Source organism: Adelges cooleyi, unplaced genomic scaffold (assembly GCF_023614345.1).
Source record: "Adelges cooleyi isolate 19-005CV unplaced genomic scaffold, UGA_ACOO_1.1 ACOO_flye_CR_arks_rails_tigmint_CR_PRNA_574, whole genome shotgun sequence".
Classification (NCBI taxonomy): Eukaryota; Metazoa; Arthropoda; class Insecta; order Hemiptera; family Adelgidae; genus Adelges; species Adelges cooleyi.
In genome coordinates, this window is record NW_026096268.1 from 15329511 (window position 1) to 15354961 (window position 25451).

General features: G+C 35.2%; 3 protein-coding genes across 6 annotated transcripts; 1 reads left to right on the plus strand and 2 right to left on the minus strand.

The window, feature by feature from the left end:
- Positions 1–234: 234 nt before the first annotated feature.
- LOC126842718 (rho GTPase-activating protein 100F-like) lies at positions 235–21900 on the plus strand. Of its 3 annotated transcripts, none has more exons than XM_050579832.1 (16): positions 235–607; positions 13016–13129; positions 13218–13403; positions 13494–13652; positions 13724–14001; positions 14079–14238; positions 14336–14618; positions 14677–14880; positions 14960–15080; positions 15139–15686; positions 15759–15896; positions 15966–16355; positions 16424–16693; positions 16761–16921; positions 17006–17204; positions 18743–21900. In XM_050579832.1, the coding sequence occupies exons 1-16, from the start codon at positions 536–538 to the stop codon at positions 19189–19191; spliced, it is 3732 nt and encodes a 1243-aa protein (XP_050435789.1). In that variant the 5' UTR covers positions 235–535; the 3' UTR covers positions 19192–21900. The 3 variants fall into 3 exon arrangements, with proteins under 3 accessions (XP_050435789.1, XP_050435791.1, XP_050435790.1); XM_050579834.1 differs by lacking the exon at positions 18743–21900 and adding an exon at positions 17269–17511; XM_050579833.1 differs by lacking the exon at positions 235–607 and adding an exon at positions 12368–12582.
- Positions 6514–8969, minus strand: LOC126842719 (palmitoyltransferase Hip14). 2 transcript variants are annotated; one of them, XM_050579835.1, is made up of 3 exons: positions 8703–8969; positions 7298–8630; positions 6514–7228 (listed from the first exon to the last, which is right to left on the minus strand). In XM_050579835.1, exons 2-3 carry the CDS (start codon positions 8620–8622, stop codon positions 6676–6678), a joined length of 1878 nt encoding a protein of 625 aa, XP_050435792.1. In that variant the 5' UTR covers positions 8623–8630; positions 8703–8969; the 3' UTR covers positions 6514–6675. The 2 variants fall into 2 exon arrangements, with proteins under 2 accessions (XP_050435792.1, XP_050435793.1); XM_050579836.1 differs by having other exon boundaries at positions 8699–8969.
- Positions 21901–24113: 2213 nt separating the features above from the next.
- Positions 24114–25451, minus strand: LOC126843268 (uncharacterized). The gene is made up of 3 exons (XM_050580676.1): positions 25330–25451; positions 25048–25253; positions 24114–24976 (listed from the first exon to the last, which is right to left on the minus strand). The coding sequence occupies exons 1-3, from the start codon at positions 25332–25334 to the stop codon at positions 24612–24614; spliced, it is 576 nt and encodes a 191-aa protein (XP_050436633.1). The 5' UTR covers positions 25335–25451; the 3' UTR covers positions 24114–24611.

Genomic DNA, 25451 nt, shown 5'->3' on the forward strand with positions numbered 1-25451 from the left:
TGGTACCCGCGGGGGGGGGGGGGGGGGTAGTGTTATACTTACGGTAGTATTTTTTTTTTTTTGTACTCCTCCCCCTTTTGAAATGCCCGCGCGAAGGGTGCGACGAAAACGCGCGCGGTCTGCGGGCGCGAGCTCATCGATCGGCGCCCGGCACCGCGCCAGCGCTTTTCTTCACCCTCGGCCATTAGCCAGTATGCCACGCTGACCATAATTATTGTGCTCTCGGCCCTTGTAAACGACACGCGTGCGTTTTTATCACACGGTTTCGGCGGTCAATTATTATTTTATCGAATCAGGAAAATATGTATATATATATATATATATCCGCCAATTATCATCAACGCATGCCGTAAACGATAATAATACAAACCGATAAACATTACCTAATACCGGGTATACACGGCCTCCTGGTCCATTTCTCGTGGTCGTTTATGTATGTGTGTTCAATATTGTGTATGTTTTTTGGACGACGGTTTAAGTCGAGGTTTTCCACCGAGCACCGGCACTTGGAATGCTATTCAAAATGGGATAGAACATGGTAACGGCCGGAAAACCGTTTAAAAATCATAACTCATCGCCTACCATGCTCTGTTGCGGCCGCAAGAAGGTAAGAGTGCACTCATAGCTGTTATAAAAATTAAATTAAAAATTTTTAATTCTCCACGGCTCGGGAAAAAGGTCTTGTATGTTGAAAATAACTAATTTTGGCGATATGAAATTTAAACTTTGTGAATAAAACTCGAGAAAAATATTTTTAAAAAAAAACCAAAATTCATCCCTTATATAATATATTTAACCCCATTTTCGCAATTTTTGCACCTAAGACCTTGTCACCGAGCACCGCAGAATTATAATCAGATAATAAATTATTAGACGATTACAAAAAAAAAAATGATAGACCGTTCTCGCTATATTATAAATTCAAAGATTTTTTTTTTAAAAAAGGAAAACCCATAAAATATAGAAAAATAAAAATCTAAGGCCTTACAACTTTTTCTCATTACCGACCGATCGAGTTGATCCATCGGGACAAGTGTAAAAGTACGGTTGCAAATCTTAAGGACAAACATGAAGACGACCATATTCTGCTAGCTTGTGTATAATATATTCCTTATCCGACGACACCGACCGGCAACGATAATACCTATATAGATATGTATATATTTATTCTTCCCAGAGCGGAACACACATGAAATGGAACGGTATAATTATACAAGTATAATAATTTTAACCTTCGTGGTTTCAATGGTCCGTTAATAAATCGTGTCAAGTTTATTTTGGACCATACCAGCTGTGCCTAAGTATAATGGATTAGAATCGATTAGAATTCCGAAAAATTAATTGTAGCCGCAGTAACATTGAAATGCCTAGGTGGTTAATATTACATCACAATATTCCAGTTTGCAGGCAGGAACATGTACTATAAGCCAGAAGTCTATATATAACAGTATTAAGTTACGTTCCGACAGAAATATTTTATACAGGAAACTATAAAGCACATTAACCGATTTGATTTTACAACTTACATAATTCAGCGAGTGACGCATCTGATGTAAAGACACTTATATTCTGGGAGAATATGAATATTTTGAAAATTATTTTGTTCCTACAATTTTAGGTACATATTTTACTATATTTTTCGATACTTGGAACATTTTTACCTCCACCGCTTAAACATAAAAAAATATATGGATTTGGTTTTTTTCAAATTATAACATGTTTTTAATTCCATTACCTAATATGTAGGCAATTAAAGCGTTTAAATTTTTAACCTAACCTAACCGAATACATATTATGATAGTTATAAGGGGAAATGTAATATCTTAGGCAAAGTCATAGCAATCGAACAGATTGACAAAAATCAAAAATTCAAAAGTTAACTTTTTTTAAAAACGTTTTTCTACATATTAATGGAATTAAAGTATATGTTACTATTACAAAAAAAAAAAGATCCATGCCCGTTTTCACTTTTAAGGGATCAAGGTAAAAATGTTCAACGTACTAAAAAATATAGTAAAACATGTACTTGAGCCAATTAGTATCTTACATCAGATGGATCATCCTGTATACTTGAAATTTATGTATATAATATAATATATACATATATCTGTATACTTGTATGTATTCAGCTCACTGCTGACTGAATCTGGTTTAAATCTTAAAAGGACCAATTTCGTACCTAGCCTAACTTTTTATCGGTAAGTGGACATCAACGTTTTGATTTCCCAAAGGGTCAATAGTGTCAGAGATGCGAATCTTAGAATAAGCCATAGGGCTTATGTAAAGGTAAACTTAATTATTTCAAAAATCGAATTTGACCCTTTTCGATTCCAGGTACAGATTTAATTAATACATTATGCACCACGTCAAATCAATTTTCAAAACACTGTGTATTTACTATACATTATAGGGTACATAAATATAAACCATAATATGCTAATACAAGAGTGATATTATATATTGGTATATAGCCATACAGGCATGGCAAATCACACAGTCGCTGTAATCGATATATCGATTAAAAATTACTCTTATGAAGCTAAAAAAAATAATTGTAAACGCAGATTAAACATAACTCTTTCAATAGCTTTTGACACAGAAAATGTTATTTATACATACCTTGTTTACAGAAGTAATTACATTATTGGACCCTATTTAACCACTTTTTACATTTTCAACTTTCAAGTAACTTAATGTGATGCATTAGTACATATTTCTGACTTGAACTTTAAATGGTTAGGTTTTTAATTATCCATATTTTTAGCAAAGGTCACGAATATTTGTCAAGAAAAAAAAATGTCCCACTAAAATGTATCTTAGTTGCCCATCGACTTTGTAATTTTCAGCTAAACGGTTTTGTTGCAATTAGAATTTTTAATATTTTATGATAATATGAAAAAAAATCGCAAAACGATGATATTAATTTCAAGACACTTTAACGTTTGGCACTTTGACCAGGTCTTAACTGTGTGTGGAAAAATGCAAAGCTATACACAACATACCTTTTTTACCGGGACTTAACGTACAACAGAGGTTTATTTATGCAGGTGTCTTTTTAATGTGTAATCACAGTAAAGGCATCTCCCAGGAGACGACTGAAACAATATGTATAGGATGCATTTAATAAAGTATAGGTACAAGTACAGACTCGGCCTTTGCACAATATTGTCCCACGAGGTCAGGTCTTTCAAAACTACTTTCGTTACCCTCGAGGGCCTTATAATATATTATACAATATAATATGTACCTGGTAAAAACGCAGCATAATGTAAAAAGCAGCCCAACAAGTTTTCTCGTTGTATATACATTATTGAGATATTGAATGTACAGGGTGATCGATTCAACGGCAGACACTATAATTTGCTGGAAATATCGAGCAAAGGTGTTGTAGTGTAGTGTAATTGTTATTTTTATCTTAAACGATAAACTTTAAAAGTAATCATCAAAAACTGGTAATGTAATAATAGTAAACGGTATCCACATGGTAAACTGTGTACTATCTAATCTAATGTATAATAAAATACTAGCAAACAAAAGTACACAAAGAGACAAACCTTGTTTTGATATGGGTTAGCTCGCAAGTGTAAAAAAAAAGTCAGCAAAATTTAAGATGCAATGTAGGTATATATATTAGATTTTAGAAGTGGATTTAAAACTTAAATGTTTGCCTATAAATACTTAAAAAACAAGGGTGACCGGACGTTTCATTTGAATATTACATTTAAATATATTTGAATGCGCATATAAATAGTACCTATTCAAATTATCAGCGACGGAATTGAATTAAATCAAAATTTAATTTATAAGCAATTCAGTGAGCATAATTTTTTTGTAAAATAATTTCTTTCGTCTGTTTTTATTAAGAATAAAAAAAAACTATGCAAATAATAATTAGACAAAAATGTTTTTAAAAAAATGAACACTTTACCGCGTTTAATTTTAGTGTTGATACAAAATGTTTTTTTTTTTTTTTAATAACGACGTTTTATAATGTTTATTACATTAAATATAGCTTCTTTTTTTTTTACTTTGTTTTTCTTTTTACATCTATTTTTATGGTTATTTTAATTTTCTCGAGAATTTCCTTCAATAATATTCCTGTCAATTACATTAAATCGTCGATGGGCATGTATAGTGTTGGTTCAGACATTCCCACCTCTCTCTCTCTCTTTTAAAATAATTAAAAGGGTCGTATTAATTTAATAGCTTACGCCTTACTTTAATAAATACGTTTGGTATCGTGTAAACATATCAAGGTACAAAAAAAGTTACAAAAGCCACACATGCAGCGTGCAGGTAAGTACAATAAAGGTCAAGGTGTATTGAAAATGAAAAAAAAAACACTCTAATGGTCGAAAAGGTGTTTGTTGTCAATTCTATACATAAATATAGACTACCACAGCAGAATTTAAGGGAGGTTTTCTTTTTTAATTCAGCGTCTTGTTTGGAGGGGCGCGAAAATGTTTTTATTTTTTTATATAAATAAACTGCAACGTACCCTGACTAAAAAAATGAAAAATCGATATTAGAGTACATGATTAATGGAACGGTTTTTTATATTAATGTTTTTTTTTTTTTTTACCGAATATCGTTGTGTAGTGCATACAAAATATATTATACTGAAACGTTTCCCTAGAGTTTCCCTTGTTAAAATAATATTTTATCAAAAAGAAATATATTGTAATACAAACCACCCGAAAAACATTAAAATAACTTACGAGTTGTATAAATTCACTGTGTTATGCACATCAAACGAACCACGTTTATGAATTTATTATCATTAAATAATAAAACAATCTAAAAATGCTATTTGATTTAAACGTCGGTTTTGTTGACCGAAAAACAATAATAATTTAACAAAAATACCTAATCTATATTTGGTGGCGCTCCAACTAATTTTGGTTTGTTAAATAATTGCTCAAATTTAAATACATGTAGTTTATGGCCAGATGTTACAATGAGCTATTTTTTCAATACCACAATTTTCCTTTGAAAAATATTAACCAAACATTCTGAAAACAATTTTTCGGCTCTTAAGCACACACAACAAGCCCAAATTATACATTTGGTAATAGCACATGTTATTTTCCTTTACCTTATTACTATATTTAGGTTTTCATCTATATATATATATATATATATATAAACAACTTTATTAAAATATAAAGGTGGACTGCTCACCAAAATTATAGGGAGTGCGTGATTTTATATAATTTTACTTGATAATTGTAACACCCTCTCAACCTTGTAATGTTTATTTTCAAGGAGTTTAGTATAGGCAATTTTTACTACATTCGTATGAACATGCCCATAATACACGAATAAATAAATGTTGGCTTTTGTTTTACCGAATATTGTAAATTGAATAAAAAAAATAAAAACGATTTTAATTTTTGTTACTAATAATTTACATAATATGTAATTGATAAACACCTTTCTTATGTCATCTTGAGATTTCCTCTACATCGACAACGACGGCTCCTTCGATACTTTTATCGATCTGTGACCGAGAGCCTTTTAAAAACCATGTTTCAGTTCTAATTAATTAACATACATACATACGTACAATCAATGTATTATTTATATAATAACACCAGTAGTTTGTGTTTGGCACGAGACACACAAAGTAAACGCAAGTTGGCAAGGACATTTTCAATAAAATATTATGTAAATAAGAAGAAAAAAAATTTATTTTAATTTTAACGCGCATTGCGCCTGTAAGTATAACAATGAGAATATAATCAATATATTAGTTTAAGTAGCAAAACAGAAAAATATAAATCCGTTTGTACGTCAACCACTACGGGAAAATAATCGCAACACGTTATCACATAAGAAATAAATAAAATAAAATAAAGTCACTGTGGATGACATGACACTCAATTATATTATACTAATTATTTATTTTTTATTTTATAAGCAAAATTAGTTGCTATTTAATGTAATTTAATGAAGTATACTCGCAACAATTATTTAGTAAGTTCACTTATTCTAATTTTTTGCCCTATTATTATTTCTCATTTACAATAGAACCCACCTACTATGCATTTAAATAAAATAAAATTGATTTACAATAAAATATGATATTTTACCAATAATTAGACTTCATTTTTTGGAAGCTCAAAGAACTTTTAAACAGTTTGTACAAAGGCCATTTGATTATGCCTTGCCGGATAACAGTTATTAAAAAATATACATTTAATAAGAGCGATATATATTAAAAAAATCTTCTCTTTTTTTTTGTTAGCTACATATTAGTCGAGATATTTTTGTGTAAAGCTGACATTTAATGTTTAAAAACACAGAAGGCACTTTAGAAAAATTACATGCATTTTGTTGTAAACAAAAAATATATAAATAGACAGAATTCAATTGCGTTATATTATTGTAATGTTTAATAAAGGATAACAAAATGTTGCTTAACAATAATAAAAAATATAAAAAAACGTGAGATAGTACGTGAAGAGGAACAAGTTAGTTTGTTACACAATCAGTTCTCATATCATAATAATATATTGTTATGTTAAAAATATATTAAACAAAATCTATCTACATACACGTGGATACAATATACGTAAACGTCAAAATATAATTTTATATCGCGAAAAAATTGACATACTTAATATTACGATAATATTTAATTTAAAAAAAAAACAATCTCGTCTTATCTGGTTATTAGACGTGTTCACAATTGGTTTTATTGTATATTTTGAATTCTCTTTCCACAAAGAGTTGAAAATCACAATACTTAAACCAAACCTGTTCGTTCAAACATTTAACATGTATTAACCATCGAAACTGCACAAAGTCTATAAGGTTTTGCAGTTTTCCACGGTTGTACGGGCTTTTATAGCTCCTTCCGTGGGCAACAAAGTGTTCGTAACGTGACGCGTTTATTCGTTCATTGGTGGTCATGCCGAGCCAAACTATTTGATACATTTGACAGCAAAACAGTATCGCTACCCATACAGCATGCAAAATGGCGTTCACCATAATCCACCCGATCCACGAGTCCAGTTTGAGCATTTCCCAGATAACGACAAACGTATTGTCGTAATCGGAGCGCTCGTTAAAATAGTACACTAATTTCAAGTAACTCACACAGCCGTACGTGATGAATCCGCAGGCCGTAAGTAGGGATAAAATATAACCAATGAAATACCGATGGTTTAACACTCCGATACAATTGTTAACCCATGGACAATGATGGTCGAATTTGGCTACACACCTGTAAAAAAAATAAAAAATTCTAAATAAATACAAAAATTAAATTTATCATAGTGCACATTCGATATACCTGTTACATATACTGCAATGTTTTGATCGTATGGGCTTTTTTATCAAACATGTACTGCAAAATACGTCTGAACGAAATCCAAAACTTTCAGCCAACTCGATGATAGTAGCGTATTGGTCGCTTTTGGCATTTGGCACATATCCTGGGTTACCTCTCCAACTGTAGTAGAAATTGTAACACAACAACGACGTAGTGATAAAAAACGCGAGTGAACAAGAGAAGCCCACGACTGGCAAAATCCAAAATATCCACGTGGCGTACATCCAAAATTTTGTTGCAAAGTAAATTGACACTGGTAATGTTTGCGACACGGCGGAGTAAGCACGGTTTAACTTATACATTATTAAGTAGCCAGCAATTAAACAACATATTTTTGCTATGTAAATCATATGAGAATCTAATATGCTTCCGATGACGTAAAAAACCGTAGAAACAATTAAGACGGATATTGTTTGTTCATTTAATTTATTAAGTAAGAAATTCTTTGGTTTCAATTTTTCGTCTACTTTTTTCATCGTTTCCAATCCAATCCAAACTTCAGATCTAGATTCGTTTAGCCACTGAAGCGCTGTGTATCCGACCGAATTTCTTATATTTAAGGGAGACCCTCTCTTGACTAGAATGCTGATGGCCGTTGGATTTCGACTAACTAGAGCCCATTGAAGGGGAGTATTTCTATGGATATCGTCTTGCACGGACATTGAAGCGCCGAGCGTTATTAACAACTTAGTAGGATCGGCTCCTAATGTTTTATATGCACTCCACATCAAAGGAGTCATTCCGTCTTTATCTCTTAAATTAATATCGACACCTTTGGCAATCATGTAAGCAGCAATTGCGGTAAACCCAAACTGAGCGGCAATATGTAGGCACGAATGGCCTTCGATGTCAAAAAAACAAGGATCGGCCCCTTCGGCCATCAACAGAACAACGGCGTCCAAATGTCCTTGTCTCGTAGCCCAGTGTAACGGGGTTGCTTTTAAATCGCCGCCAACGGCGTCTACAATAGCGCCTTTGGATATGTAATACTTGATCACGTCCACTTTGTTGTTGATAGCAGCCCAGTGTAATAAATATATATTTTGAGGATCAGGCGAGTTCACGTCATAACCTTCTTCGACGAGTTGCGTACACCTGTCTAATAATCCGTACTGGCTGGCTTTTATGATATCGAAGTTTTTTATTTCGTGCTCTGGTATATTTGGCTTTCGCGCGTTTGGCGGTTTCTTTGTAAAAACAGGAGCGGATTCTATCGTGGTTTGGGCCGACGATATGGCGCCACAGCCATCCTGAATGAGACTGATGTGACCACATGACGTATGCATTTTTCTTGCTAAAAAGCAATAATAATAAAAAAAATTTAAAAAACCGGTCGAATAAATAAACGTTTTATTTACTTACTTACCGATTAAATTTTACAGTCAGCACATGATCTTTTTATTTTTTTGTAATGTATTTCTAAATAAGATCTAATTTGTCGTATCTACATGGCCAACACATACTATTCGAGTACAGAGACTGTACTGTAACGCATTTATTGATTTAATAACGAGAGAACGTTGAAGTAAAAAAAAAGCCAAACCGGCATTAACTAATTTGGAAACGACCGACGCGAGTAACAAAATATGTATTTTATTTAATATGATATTAATTATTGTAAACTGAACGATGATATTATTATTACGGCACTGATAATGTGATTTGTTTTCACTGATAAGAAGTTGGCCAGTTTGAACCGTGGTTGCCGCCGTCAGGTGTCGCTTGGGTATATTGATCGTGACGTATGACCCACTTGCATATAAGCGCGGCACTATTTTTTACTAACTTTGACAGCTTTTTACACACACACACCGAACACGTGACGGCGGTATGTGTACAGTACAAACACCGGCAGTTACTATGGTGGTGACTGGACTTGTAATTGTAGTACTAGCTGATGTATACCTGGTAGATATCATAAAACTCCAATGTACAACCCTAAACCGATTTCTTAAGAGGGCGTCGCACCGGTGATTTTCAGTGGTAAAAACATGTTTAAGCAGACTGAGCGTTATACTTGGAATAACGAAAAAAAACGCACCGTCTTGCCCTCCGGAATATTGTTCTCTTTTAATTTTATAATGGGCGCATTTACTGTAAAACCAAAATTAAGCGAGTTGTTTTCAGTCTGCTTAAACGTGTGTAGAGATGAAAAAACATTTTTAAATCGCTTTCAAGCACGCTGTGATAGTCCGAAAAATAAATTAACCACCAAAATAGAGTCCTAGCTGTTATTGAACTAATAATTACACATCACAGTTTAACCTTTAAATTAAGATTTTGTGAAAAATTGCCTATACTTTACTCCTTAAAAATAGGCTGTGCGACGCCCTCTTAAGGGGGCCTCTCTACATTAGCATTTATTTAGGCCCATTGTACAGGCAACTGTTCGCTAAAACTTAACACTACCCTGGTTATTTCTAAGGAGTAAACTATAGGCAATTTTTCGAAAAATCTCATATTATGAGTTTGAACTATAATGTGTACTTATTAACACAGTAATGAGGATACTTTGTTGATAACCGTTTGACCTTCCAATATAAACTAGTGGTTTTTAGAATTTGAAAAAAATTGTTTTCAGAAATAAGATTAAAAAAAAATGTTCAAATACCATCTAATGGTCTTAGATACGTTTTCTAAAAATTGTAATAGAATAATAAATTTATAATGTTTAAGAATTGGTATGTTGTGTAAAAAAATTGTATAACTAAACTTTTTGTTGGGGGTGTGGGATCTCTACACCTAAAAATTAAAAAATGTAAGCCCCCCCCCCCAATATTATATAGGATCTCTGTCTATGAGACTATCACAGTCATTTCTATAGGATAAATATGTGTGGGCAGCGTCATTTTAAGCTATAATTGTTAAACATACATATTACCCATCGGAAAGAACTATCTGTTTTGATAATTACTTTTTTATTTTTTACTTTTATAACGCATATAGGTTCTATTTTTGTACAATATGTTTCTACTTTAAATGTACCTGATCCTAAGAATTCCTCGACTTAAGTTTTTGAAAAAAACATTTGAATTCTTCTTCATGGCAATGACTGTGGCACAATTAAAAAAATTATTTTTTCTTAATTAATTTTGTTTATGTAAAAAAACTGAAATTTTTAACTTTTTTAAACTGATATAATTAATTAACAAAAAATAATTTTAAAATTGTGCCACAGTCATTGCCTTGAAAATGTTATGAAGAATTTTAATGTTTTTTTTCAGTACTTAAATCAAATAGAATGAGTTGATTTCGACCAAAAATATGCAGTTGTAGAGGCCCCTTAAAGGGATTGCATGCGGTCTGTTTTTTTTAAGGTTTTAGACCAAAAGCTAGACGAAAGTTCGACTACTTAGGACGGTCCGATTTCAATTCTGTAAAGACATACAAGTTTTTTGCCAACTTTACTAGGTTAGGGTAAGAAACAGATTTTTGAATTTTTGCTTTTTTATGTAAAAATTGGGTTTAATTTTGAAAAAATTGTAAATTTTATTTATTTAATTACAAGAAACTGAATTTTTTAGCAATTTAAATCTTTTAGTCCAAAAAATATGTCAGGTAAAGTTTTCCGGTAGATAAAAATAATTTGAGAACAAAAACAATCAATTCTAAGTAACTGGAAATTATATGCAACTTGTAAAAAATAGTCCTTAAAAATAAAAGAAATTGTTAATTATGAAACATGTACAGTAAAATCATTTATTTCGTTGTATGATAATTTCTATTATTTTAGTTCTGGGTAAAAATTGAGTAATACCAATTATTCGTCCTTATAAACTACCTCAAAGTAGTACTGTTCAGAAATTATCAAAAAATAAATATTGTCGGGTCTTCATATTTGTCTGGGTTACTGAAATAAATTACTATAGAATACAAAAAATTGCATTAATATCTTCTTAGGGGGGGGGGGGCTGTTTTGACTCAACTGTGAATTAAGTACTATATATTTTTTATAGCCTCAATAAAATTACTATTAATTATCATAAAAGTAGGTTTTTTCATATTTTTTTGTTAATATTTTCCGTTCAAATCAGCACGTTTACCAAGTAAAACATTTTTACAGTATAATTATTCAATTTTTTAGGTTTTTTTTTTTTACAAGCTTCATATAACTAGAGAAAATCGCAATAGAACAACCCTCTACATGGTTGATATGCGAATCCACTGTTGTTACAATAAGTATTCTTGCAAGTAAAAACAATAACAAAACCGTCGACCCTCAACAACCGTGGCGCGTACCTTGATAATACATTTTACATTAGTTTTTATTTACTGTTTGTTATATTTTATAAATCGCTTTAATAACAGGTACACATGGTATACAAAACGTTCTATATATTGATCTCATCAGTACACACTACTATTGGCGGCCACCCCTAGTGTATATATATATATATATATATACGGAAAGCACATGTTCGTACCCACACGTATACACACACACACACACACACTCCAAACGGAACCAATGAAGGTTGAAACCAACATATGTATGCCTGTATACCAGGCCAACTTTTAAGATCCCAATTCCAAATTAGTAAAGTTTCTAACTTGGAAAAAGTCTTGGCCAATTTGCCAACTTTATACCGCCACCATCGACTGTGGTTCGGGTAACACGTCAGATTTTTTTTTTTTTTTAATTGATCAACTGCGCAGCTTTTGAATGAGACAATGTTTTTTCCCTCTCATTATATATATATATATATATTTTCATTGACCCAAATACACAACTACTACCGTGTGTACCTGTAGTACTACACGGTACACAATGTGTATACACTATAGCATTTGTATCGTACACCGTGTTTCGAGTACCGTTGAGAATATTGTAAAACATCAAAGCCAGAAAAAGTACAACACGCTACTGTGGCAGCAAGTATTACAAGCAGTGTACAGCACGCCCGACCGTGTGTTTGCCCGGTAATTATGGGGCGGGCGCCATAAATACCGTGCAGGGGTAGTAGCTGTGCGCAAGCGTAGTGGCTGGCTAACACACACACGCATAAATGGAACACTGCTAGATGGGCGTCCTGGAAAAATCATTTTCCACGACGCGTATATGCTTCCCACGTCTAAAATGCTAAAGTTTTAAACCATGTCGTCGGTACATATCATCGATAATTATTATTCAGATAATAATTTATCTGAATAAAAACGTCAATACTATCAATAGCCGACGCTAAACACGTTTAGCACAAATGTGTGACAAGAATTCCAGCTCGGGATGTTTCTTCATATCGAGAAAGGTTGGTGTTTTTTTTTTTTTTTTTGTCAATTATTATTATCCCATCCGGGACAGGATCCGTTTATGTTATTACAATATAGGATTTTATTAACATCAAAAATATTCACCTGCTCCCCAAAACGCCTTGGCCACCCGCAGTTCCTCCATAAACGTCACGCCGTCTCTCATTAACTATTATAACGCATGCCTTAAACGCTTTGGCTCGACGATATTCCTTCTCCTGTGCTTCTCCTCAATATCTCCTAATAAATAAAAACCTAGTGACAATTATTTTACACGTTGAAACACGTAGGCCATTAAAGTGTTAACGGTCCACGTTGTTTGGCTTGTAAAGTTATTTATTAATTTTTTGTGAGTCGTCTAATGTTGAACATGAAAAAATATGAATTATGTTTTTCAACTAAATGTCGTTGTTGTTTTATAATTTATTTTAGGGTCGTGACCGAGCTCAAGATCTATCATCGACATCCAGACACCAACAACCACTGCCCGCAGGGACAAAAACGAAAGACGCACTGCCAGTAGTCTTACAAAGTGATTTTCGAAAAGTAAAAAAATCCACGCAGTTTCTTTAAATGAAAAAAAAACTGTACTGTAGTTTAATACTGTACTTGTATTGTTTTTTTTTTTTTTTAGTTAAGCGGAATTAGTAAAGAAGATTTTCGTTTGATCGACACTATAGAAAATGAGTACGATGCAACTACAGCGGCAGCCCTGGACGCGGTGCAACGTAGAGGTGAAATGGTTGTGCGTATATTGGATCCTAGAATTCATCTTACCAAGACTGCAACAGATGCGGCCAAAAAATTCCTCATGCTCCAAGTAATAGTCATAGAGACATTACATTACATAGTGTTTATTTGTTCATTTATTGTAATAATTCAACTCGCTGTATGGTTTTATGTGTAATAGGACGGACACCACATAGTAAATCTCGTTGAAATAATAAAGAGACCCGGTCAAACGCTGGGGTTGTACATTAGGGAAGGAAACGGAGTAGACCGCCATGACGGTCTGTTTATTTCTAGACTGGCTTTAGAGTCGGCGGTTTACAATAGCGGATGCATTCAGGTACAGTTACATTTGATTTGGCCGTCTTTGCGTTAGATTTTGTATTCTAAAAACTATATTCCATCGAATAGGTGGGCGACGAAGTTTTAGCTGTTAATCTAGTCGACGTTACCCGCAAAGCTGTAGACGAGGTTGTGATTATCATGTCAATACCAAGACGACTTGTCTTAGCGTTGAGACAAACAAGAGGTGTTCATAGGATAACGGGCAACGTTTCACTAGCTTCGGCTATGCCTAGTCATCATCAACCGCCAGTGGTTGTGATCAAAAAAGATCTCAGCAGAGAATCCGATGATCAACACGACGAAGACGACGATGACATTCACACCAGATCGTACATGACAACGGGGTGTGTATGACAAATAGCATAATATTATACATACCAGACAATTTTTTATGTAACTCGACAAGTAATTTCTTCTGCAGGAGAGTGCACAGAAGTAAAGACAATATTCACGACCAACAACGTCGGAGAGACTCGAGAGGAAGATCACAGTCGCAGCTAGCTCTGGATTCTAATGGTGATTTTTCAGGAGATTTATTTTACAATTCCAGGCCGCCAGAATCGAGAAGACAAACGTCTACGGTATACTAATCGTCATTTACACGATTCAAAACTAAATTAAATCTCAATTAAACTTACCGTATTGTGAACCTCGTTAATATTTTTTATTTGCTAACAGCTCGATCGACGCAATAACTGGTCATATCAACCTCCTCGGCCACCAATTGTCAACGAACAACCGAAACCACAACATTTTCAACCGTACGATAAAGCATATCCAAAAACATTAGAATCTTTAGCCGAAAAAGTACATCCCTTCTGTCCGGGTGGGTCGTCGACTGGCAGACGAATGTCGGCGACGACCTCACAACAACAACAACAACAGCAACAGCGTCGAAACAATTTACCGAGATCCGGTTCGGATCAGTATCTACCTAAATCTGAATACGACTATGGAAACAGTAAGTGGTTCGTGGTGGTCATAAAATAACAACAACTGATTTTTAAACGCCATTTTAGGGCCATACCGGCAATCGCAAACTCTGATGAGATCCGGGCTTAGAAGTAGTGCTGGGGCGGGATCCAGCTCCAGATTAATATCGCAATACTCACAAGGAGCTTCGAGAACCTTACCGAGACATTTAGACTATGCATCGGATACCGAGGCGACGAAAGTAACGTCAACGTCGCCGTATTATTACAGAGGATCTCAACACGTGCCAGGTTATAAACAGCGCAATTTAACAATAAACCGTTGAACGATAAAGATTGTCTCATTTGTGTTGACCGTTTATTCGAATAGGAACTACGAATTTGTCGAGATTGGGGAGCGCTACGATATCCAGAAGTAATTCGTTGCGATCAAATTCACTGCCGAGAGACATACGTACACCTCGGACACCGCTGTCGTCCCTGAACACCAGGTAGGTATTAACCGACTAACAATAAATAGCCGGTGATTAATTCCGCGCGATTCGACAGTCTGAGAGGCAGTTTGAGACGTTACAATACACAAGACAATCCGAAAATATCGTCATTCTTGAGCGACCACGAAGACAGCGACGGCGGCAACCTCAGTGCGCCCGAATTCCAAATGCGGCGGAAAAACCGGATGGTCAGCTCTCCTAGTGTGTTTACTGCGGACGAGTACAGAGCCTGGATGAGCCGTGCACCGTCGACTAGTGCTATCTACGATCGGATCCGCAACGTTTGTGATTCGTCTTTGAAGCAACAAAAAGTGCAACGGTTCACGTTCAGCGCAGAGAACCTACCGGAAAGAACCAGACATTCGGAGATCATGAGCTATTCGGCGGGAGCCAACTCCGATCTGCGGCCTTTCAGGGGCCTTGGATCTCCGGCATTGCCATCGGCTACGACCTCGACACTGGACAGACACACCAGAACGTCTTCGCTGAGAAGAATACGCCATCTGTTGGAACTCGAAGCCAAACATCTAGGCCGACGCAGTCCAACGACGACGTCCGATTTACAAGCCGACAGAGCGAGAGTTTTAGAAATCAACCCGGCAGGTAAATCACCCGCATTAAACAGCTAATCGCGCCTAAATAATAATTGGCAACGTGTAATGTGTTTGTGTTTAGAGTTTTTAAAGTATAAATTTGAAAAGACTACCGTGGAAAACGCTCCGCCCATAAGTGGGCTGCTGTGGGTCCATCTTCTAGCCGGTAGAGGACTAAGAGCTTCCTCGACTGCGGCACTTCCCGGCCAACCGCCCAACGGTAAGCGTACACCACTTTGAGATTAAAAGCCGGCAATTGGTTTAATTATTTTATGTACGTACATCTTAGTGTTGGCAACACCACCCGGCACTTCGAGAGATTTATACTGTGTATTGGAATGCGATCGCGTGCACAAAGCCAGAACAGTGGTGCGTACCGGCGACCTCGTGTTCGATTGGGACGAAACATTCGAACTAGACCTTTTGTCCAACAAGGAATTGGACTTTTTAATTTACTCGTGGGACCAGCAGTACAGACATAAATTGTGCTACCGAGGTTCAGTGCATTTAGCGTCGTTGGTCCGAGATAGTCCCGTACATCAGTTAGCATTGAAAGTAGAGCCGAGGGGCACGTTGTATTTGCGACTCAGGCACACGGATTCCTATCAGACTTTTATCAGGAAAACTTTAAGGACATCGTCCACGTTGCCGCCCAGAACGAAAACCGCCGGTATATTCGGTAAGTTAGGACTGTGTTTTTGAAAAAAATTATCCTATTTAACTTTTAATTATTTCCCAATTCTCAAGGCACCGATCTCGAAACGGTCGTCACCAGGGAGAGTGGTGCTATATCCAGTTCCTTGTCGTCGCTGTCGCAAGCTCCGGCCACCGCGTCCGTACCCGTGGTCGTGAGGAGGTGTATCGAAGAAATAGAACGGAGAGGATTGGATATCATTGGTCTTTACAGACTGTGCGGTTCTGCCTCTAAGAAGCGAATCCTGCGAGAAGCCTTCGAGCGCAATCCTAGAAATGTGGACCTGTCGCCCGACAACGTGCCCGACATCAATGTGATAACAGGTAGAGTGTGTGACGACATGAACAATAACAGCAGTGTACCTATTTCCAATACCGTTTGCGATTTTAGGGGTTTTGAAAGACTACTTGAGGGAACTGCCCGAACCGCTGTTCACCCGAAGTCTATACCAGATGCTTCTCGATGCGTTAGCGGTTTTACTACCGGACGATCCGCAAGCCAACGCCAAATTAATGTTGTCAATATTAGATTGTCTGCCAAAACTCAATAGAGTATGTGATCAACTGATATTTTTAACGTTGCAAGTCGACATTTTTCAGAACTCAAATAAACCGCTATTGATTTGTTCTGTACAGGCCACTCTGACGTACATTATGGATCATTTAGCATTAGTCGTGTCGCAATCGCCCCGGAATAAGATGTCCGCCCAAAACCTATCAATATGTTTAGCCCCTGTGTTGATGGTGCAAAGCGAACACAAAGAAAAACCAATTGATTTCCAACAACCGGTGAACGTGCTTCGGTATTTGCTAGAGATTTGGCCCACTAAATCAGGTTAGGAACAAGCGCAAAATTTTATGTAAAAAACTCAATTGTATTTTGGCAACTGTATTTTTAGCTTGATCTTCTTCTTCTCCGCCTTAACTCACACAAGTGGGGTCGGCCACCCCAATGTTCTGCCTCCGCTTTACCTACTCTCTATTCTTCACACTGCCTATAGAGTTTAGGGAAAAAAATAATGCAAATAAATAATCATATTAAAAAATACAAATCTTTTGTACTTAATTGTTCGTATATGTACATTTAAATAACTTAACAATAAAAATTGCACACAATTTACACGAAATATTTAGTTAAATATAATAAACTATGCCACAGAGTTAAACGAATGTTCAATGTTTTTTAGTATTGATTATAAAGTAACAGTTTTTCCTATCAGTCTTTTTAAAAAATGTTTTTATAAAGTTGTGAGTTCTTCGAATCATTTTTAGCTAATTTAGCTACATCAGGTATTTATTTTAAACTAATTTTTTTTTAATAAAATTTCAAACATAGGAATGCTTAACACTCACTTAAGTTTAGAAATTAGATAATTAAAACCAAAAGAGTTTAGAAATTAGCTGATATTAAAGAGTTTAGAAAATAGATTAATTTTTTTAATTTTCAAACATATTATACAATTATTTCCAGTTTTGAAACTAGAACGAAAGTAGCGGAAAAAACACCTCCACCTGTTGGCTGCACATTTTTTGCTTTTTATTCACATCTGCAATATTATCATTTGTATTCTACGCTTTTTAGTTATTTTGTTATTAGTTGTTTTTTTAACATGTATATGTTTTATGGCTGAGGGTCAGGTTTTAAAAATTTGTCCAAAACGTAACGCTGGATGTCACACTCGGCGGCTGCTGAGATAAGAGAAAAGAGATAAATTGAGATAATGTATTAGAGATAATAGATTAAAGGTAAAGGGATATAAGGATAAAAGAAAATGTAAGGATATTAGGATATATATTTAAGGATATGAGGATAGTCAAATGAATTTGTTAGGTAGGCACTAAATTTACGGTGAACCGCGGAATATGATTTATGAGAAATGTTAAATATCGATAAATGTTGCCAGTAAATCGGTTAAGTTCTAAATAAGTAGAACTACTGTTATAGTACATAGGTTTCAATAACAGAAATTTAATTAACCGATAGATTGTTGTCATACCAATGTTTAATGTTTTTTTTTTTTTTTTTATAATACTATTGGCATATTGGAGTACAATGAACCGTTAATGTAAATAATAAAAATAATAGGACCTAAAACCGTGCCTCGAGGAACGCCGTGGAAAATTTGCAATAGAACCGTGTTCTATTTGACAAATATGATTGTATTAGATCATTATCAGGACACATATACATGTATTGATTCATCTGCATGGAGTGTAAATACTCTTTATTTTTATTTTTTGTTTAAGAAAACCCCAACAAATTACACGTTGACATTATACTATTTTATCATCTTTGATCGTGTGTAGCCCCCGCATGAGACAGTGTTCGGTACCTTTGTACATTGATGAGCCCCGAAAATGTTTTCCAGACAGTTCGGGAGTGTTTGCCACCCTCGGTCGTCAACGGCGTTACTCGGCCCCCACCGCTGCCCGCGAAGCCGTCGTGCGTGCCCGCTGTACCGCCAAGGCGAGGCCCGCCGCCCGTCATAGTGGCGTCGCCGACCACTGACACGGCCACGTCCGACGAAGACGACGGCGGCGACGGTGACAACGAGACGGCGGCGGCGGCGGCGATCGAGCCACCGCAAATCCCGGCAAGGTCGAACGCGCACAGGCTGATCAAAGTGGCGGCCCCGGAGCCCGCGGAAGAAGTGCCGCCGGCGGACACGCCCAGTTCGTCCACGGGCACGGAGGACTCGCAAAGGGACGTGGCCGAGGCGGACGAGGAGAGCTGCGGCGACGAGCAACCGGAACGGAAACCGCGCGGCCTGATCGACGGCGACAAGCACAACGCCGCCAAGCACAGCAACAGCAATCAGTAGTCGTTTCGTTAGGCAAACGAATAATAAAATGTAATAATACCCTTTGCAATGGTACGCACTTCTCGACTAATGTAAAACAAAACGTTTGCCGACTTTCTACCGGAAAGTATAGCGTAGCCCGTAGGCGTGTTGTACGTTTACGCCGCGCTTAAAACAGCAGATAGACAGAGCCCCGGTTTCACCAACTATTATTAAACACACACTCTTGACATAATGTTAGTTAACGATTCGTTTAAAGTGAACATCAGGTGAAATTAAGTAACCACTTCACCACGACGTTGTTATTATTATTGAATTGTATTTGTTGAGTTAACAAACTGTTAGTTGACCTAACCTAACCTTACCTACCTAACCTACCTAACCTAACCTTGATTCCAGCGTTCTCATTGGTTATCACGAAATGTGATAACTGATAAGTGATAATATTATAATTGTATATTTAAATCTCAATTAGTAATTCGATTTTAACGTGCCAATTGAATTTTTAACAAGCTGACTTCGGCTGATTAACTTAACAATTGTTTTAACAACGATTTTCACTAACTTGTTGTAAAATATAATTAACGATCAGTTAAATCATTAACAAATGTTGGTGAAATCGGCTGATGGTCCACCAAGAGGGACAAAAAAGACAATAAAAAAAATGTTTAGGCCAATTCAAAGCTGTGACAATGTCAACGTACATTAAAAGATAAAAGCTGTAAAGATATCTGATCAGAAATGGGTTAGCATAAGGTACTCACGTTCTAACAATTTATTAAGCTAGATGACGATGAAAAAACCCACTCTTTTTTTATTCTAGGTAAACACAGATGTCATAAATTCACATTTTTAGAAAATTAAGTTATGTAAAACAATAGATATAGTGTACGAATTTTAGAATGCACTTGAAAATTGAATTTTTTGTACAGAATTAGATAATGCAGTATGATACACTAGTTGAACGGGCTTAGCATAATAATATATGAATCAAATACTGAAATAGGTACTTATTCGACAGCGGTAGAAATTTGGCAAACGTTTCATTCAAAAAAAAAAAAGCACAAGCGGGCATAACCTAATAATTGTATACAATTGCAAATACTTCAAATACCCAATAGTTAACAATAATAATCGATGTACAAAGATAATTGAAGTGACATTCGTTAATACAATAAAATATAAACCCTATGGAAAAAATAGAAAAATTATACCAAACGTTGTATGTGTTATTCTAAAAACGATATATATATATATACATATAGAAATATAAATGAGCACTATTTAGGTTAAATTAAAAGTAAATGAATAGTTTTTTTTTTTATAGCAAAAATTATAATATAACTACTATATTTAAGTTCTCTGTTTTCACGAATTTGTCAACACAAAAAAAAAAAAAAAAATACTGAGCATTAAACTACAGTTCAGAGTGAAAAATAAATGCAATAATATTGGAAATTCATCGTTTGTCTAACCACAACAAATATACCCCACAAGATATCATTATAATATGTTAATCAACTAGGTGAAACGTTTGAAGTGATAAAACTATATATATATATATATATATAATATGCTTATAAATTTTATGTTAGCTAATTATTGAACAATGTATTTGTTCCTATGCTCTCTAGAAACATTATATATATATATATATTGCACTTTAAAGATATAAATGACTTGTGTGTACTCTGTTTTGCTGTCTAACATTTTTGTAACGCCACACCATTTCTTAGTCTTAGATTATAAATTACATCAATCCTACATATATACATATATCTATACATACATATTATAATAAACTGGTGTGGTCAATTTATAATTTATTGACTCCCAAGTCTTGTTTTTCTTATTTAGCTATTATTATATATTTATATATATGTTTATAGATTTTTAAATCGATCCTTGTTGAAAATACCAAAATATTGTTTATACCTATTCATTAAGAATGTACCTAAAACGTCAAACACTAATAATGATCCCTCTGACGTTATAAAACATATGTTTTTTTTTTTTTATACCTTATTCCTAATTACCATTATTATTTTTTATTTTACTAACCATTTTGTTAATTACTCGGTTTAACATACCCATATGTATGCTATACATATTAAAATTTGTTTTATTTATAATTTTAACACGTTAACTAATAATGGACTCGTGTCAATTTAAATGAAAAAAAAAAAAAAATAAAAAAAGTAGGAGTTAACATAAAATATTCAATTATGTATTAAAGTATTGACTAGGTATGTTCTACTAGAATTTGCTTTAAGTTATTAACGTGATAACTACAAAAAACAAATTGCTTGTACGTCCTATATAGCCTTAATGTAATATTTAAGAAAATTGGATCTGAACAAAAACTCAGATAAATTACTAATGAAATATCGTTTTAGCTAATAATATTATAATAACTAACAACTGTATATTGTGTGTGTTACGGTTAGACCGCATACTAACTTCTACTTGTTTTTTTTTTTTACATATGTGATAGGGTATTTCCTGTTTTTTATGTACCTACCTACTTATACAATTAATTTATCCGTAAAATTCTAATTTTTTCATGCAAACGAAAATCAACTTACTAAGGGAAAAATGCAAAAATATATTGTATACATTGTGATCGTTTAATTTACCAAACTATCTATCTAACAAAACAATATTATACGAATATAATTTGTAAAACGCATCTTTGTACAACTAAATGAAAATATACACTGATTTTTAATACGTTCTTTGTTCTTAATTTAACTAGAATTCAATTGAATTGAATAAATTACCACTACTGTGCTTACCAGTCGTGAGTACATTGGTTGCTGGCTGAAACGTGTGTTACTATGCTGAAACGGCTGCGATAACAACCGTCTCAGACTTCAGTTGTTTTTCAGCTTTTCACGAGCAAACGACATTTTTGTTGGAAATACAGTTTTTGCGTTTCAAGTATTATATCTAATATTCTGAAATATGTGCTCTATGGAGAAGATTTTGTGGGCCGGCGGCGCCGTTCTAACGGTAACTGGCGGCGGTTACCTGCTCTATAAGGTACGCGTATGAACATACATATTGTTTGATGACATGTTCAACGACACACCTTCGACCAGGGCTCGCTGTTTTGTCAGTGTCAGCACAATAGTTATTAGTTTAAATAAAAATTGTTCTCGTGTTCAAGGCCAAAAAGAAATGGTGGGACGCGGCACCGGTAGAACCCGCACCGGTTGAACTTACACCGGTGAACTTGCACCGGTTGAACTTTCACCGGCTGAACCCGCACCGGTAGAACTTCCACCAGCTGAACCCGCACCGGTAGAACTTGCACCGGTAGAACTCCGCATCGGTAGAACTTGCACCGGTAGAACCCGCTCCGGTAGAACTTGCACCGGTAGTACCCGCTCCGGTAGAACTTGCACCGGTAGTACCTGCGTGTTACTACCACGACAGATACGGGTCGGCGGCGCACAGATGTCGTCCTCCGTGCGGCTACAGGCCAACTGAGGCAGGACAGCCGGAGCCACCGTGTGTGTACCACAGGCGACACGGCGCTGATGCAGTAAACTGCATACTGCCGTGTGGATTTGCAGGAGTGCAGGAGTACGGCATAGGGGAGCCCGTACCGTACTGCATATACCATCGGCGGTTCGGTCCGGAGGCGGTGAACTGCCGGGCCCCGTGTGGCTTTAGGGCCACACACTGAGGTAACACATTCATTAGTTTCCACAAAAAGCAACATACTGCAACGCGTTGATAATATTTCTTTGTCAGTCTGCTTTTTTTTTCTCTCTCTGTTAATATTGAACCCAGGTATATTTTAACTTGTTTGACTCTACTGAACTCGTATCTACAGACTTTCAGGTGTGGAAAAACGGCCGTACTATCTTGTTGGAGACCACTACAATTATTAGTTGTCTACGGCCGCCGCGTTTGAACCCATCACGTGGTTTTTGCTCTTTATCTATTCAAGCTGTCATCCCTGTGGTCGCATTCATTTTGTTGGCCGCCGTCTCAGCCATCCTCGCCGTGGCCGTTTCATGTGGTTGGCCGTCGACTAAGTTTTGTAAATTATTAGTCCTTATTGAAGTCCTTCTTAGAGACCGGAACCACCGGATGTATGACAAAAGATTGCTGACCAACTTAAATTGGAAAAACGGTTAGTACCTAAAAGGTACATATTATGTTGATTCAATTAATTACTAAAATAAAACAAATTTACTGATATAATCAGTGGTGGTTGAAATCGTTATGTCGAACGTATACAATACACAACTATATACAGGGTGATCCATTCGGTGTAACGCACTCGTTTTCTCGGAAAATATAAATATTTTGAAAATAATTTTTTTTTGCCTATATTTGTAGGTACATGTTACACTATACTATTTCAATACTTGGAAAATGTTTACTTTCATTCCTTGTACGTAAAATAAGTACAAACGGACAGGCTAATGAAAATTCAAACGCTAACATATTTTAAAATTGTCTACATTTTTATGGAAAATTATAGTGTCTTGCCCTGTATATAGTTACAACTTTAAAAAAAAATAAAAACATGCTTTACAATATGACTTCTTAAAACGTTATGAAATATTACTATTTAACTTAAACCCAAAATGTGACACATGATTTTAATATGATAGCCATATACAAAAATATGGCAGTATTGAATTTAAGCACGTATTATGTACATTTTGTGTGCCGTAAGTCGAACTATGGCGGTGTTGAATTTTAAATTACAGAACCAGAAAATTATTTTTTATACAGCACAAGAATGCCTAGCGCACAAGCGCTGCTTTTACACAACATTGTCAACAACTTTTCGAATAAAATATATTTTGCATTTTACTACTTATCAAGGCTTAAGATGTGGAACGTTCAGTACATACGACCTCAATGTTACATCACCGTGCAAATCAAGGGAACAGTATGAAATATAGAACACTGCAAAAGCGTTAAAATTAAAATTGGTATATTTTTGAACAACTAATAAACCTCGTTACTGTAAAAAGCGCTAAAAATTGATAACGGTCAAAGTTATAGGGTTTTCCATTTTTTTTGGGGGTTTTCCAACGGTTCAGCTATTTAATAAGAGACGTCGTGGGTTTAGGCAGAAAAATAAAAAAATCATTGTAATAATTACAATACCTAATCAGCTCCTCGTCAAAGTTAATATATTGATGACCCGACTTATATAGACTTGACACAATAAATTAAATGAATACATATGTTTATTATTCAATCAATATCGATATTATGATGTAACAGTTGAGAAAACAAAACGTTATCTCTAAAATGCCTTTTTTTTATTATTTACTAAAATCTATTTTTTCCATAAAATTTGTAAAAAAAAAAAAATTAAAACAAAAACCTCACGTTAGGAATACAGTGCCGAGATGATTAGTAGTCATGAACTTTACAAAATGTAAGAGCAAATTCCAAAAGGCGGTTGATCAAAGTAATATTTTGCCAATAAAGTATCTAGCTAATATAGATAAACTGGCTCTACTGGTGAAAAATGATTTAGAAAAGTGTGTAGTTAATTCAATCTTTTGGCGACAAGGCGTGAAGTAAGACGAGTGTCGCCTATTCTCTGTTGATATGTTTGAAAAGCTCGGCGATTCTTCGCTTGCGGTGGGTGTTGGACGTGCAAAGGAAAACCACTTCGAGAAGACACAAAGAGTACCGTACAGCTTGAACAGATCCACTTTGGAATCGACGTAGATCATAAAATCGATCATGGCTTTGGGGACGATTTGCACTTGCAGTTTTCGCTGAATATTTCGAATGGCGATTTTTCCCGTGGCTTCGGCTGTGTCTGGAACAACATTTATTTGAAAATAAACCATCCGGACAACGGAGGGCACGTTAATTAATTATAATATTTACTTGTATTTGGTTGCTCATCGGCGGCACCTTTCTCAGACATGACATCAACGCCCTTACAGATGTTTTCTTCGGGGAAAAACGATTCTCGAAGGACGACGAGCAACGCACCTTCAATATGATCACTCGTTAAAAGATACAAATTCAATTTCCCATCATCTGTCGAGGCCCAAAGCTTGTACGGTGGCATTCTATTTGCATTGCTGGTGCTGCAAAAAATGTATTTTATTTATTAACACACAATTATAAAACACGAGAGAAAAGCTAAATCATTTTGACGCAAACCTCATTTCCAATTTTTTTTTCTTCTTATAAACAATCGAAATGTATATTATTGAACGCACACTGGCAATGTTCTCTTTTGGAATAATGACCACGGTTTTATGTCAGTGGTTTACATGAGTCTG

Excerpts from the sequence above, each read along its gene's own strand:
- LOC126842718 (XM_050579832.1), top strand. The coding sequence starts at position 536 with ATGGTAACGGCCGGAAAACCGTTTAAAAATCATAACTCATCGCCTACC. Across the intron at positions 14,619-14,676 it reads TGAATACGACTATGGAAACA|GGCCATACCGGCAATCGCAA; the intron begins GTAAGTGGTTCG and ends ACGCCATTTTAG. Across the intron at positions 14,881-14,959 it reads AGGATCTCAACACGTGCCAG|GAACTACGAATTTGTCGAGA; the intron begins GTTATAAACAGC and ends TTATTCGAATAG.
- LOC126842719 (XM_050579835.1), bottom strand. The coding sequence starts at position 8,622 with ATGCATACGTCATGTGGTCACATCAGTCTCATTCAGGATGGCTGTGGC. Across the intron at positions 7,229-7,297 it reads CATTGCAGTATATGTAACAG|GTGTGTAGCCAAATTCGACC; the intron begins GTATATCGAATG and ends TTTTTTTTACAG.
- LOC126843268 (XM_050580676.1), bottom strand. Across the intron at positions 24,977-25,047 it reads CGATGAGCAACCAAATACAA|ACACAGCCGAAGCCACGGGA; the intron begins GTAAATATTATA and ends ATGTTGTTCCAG.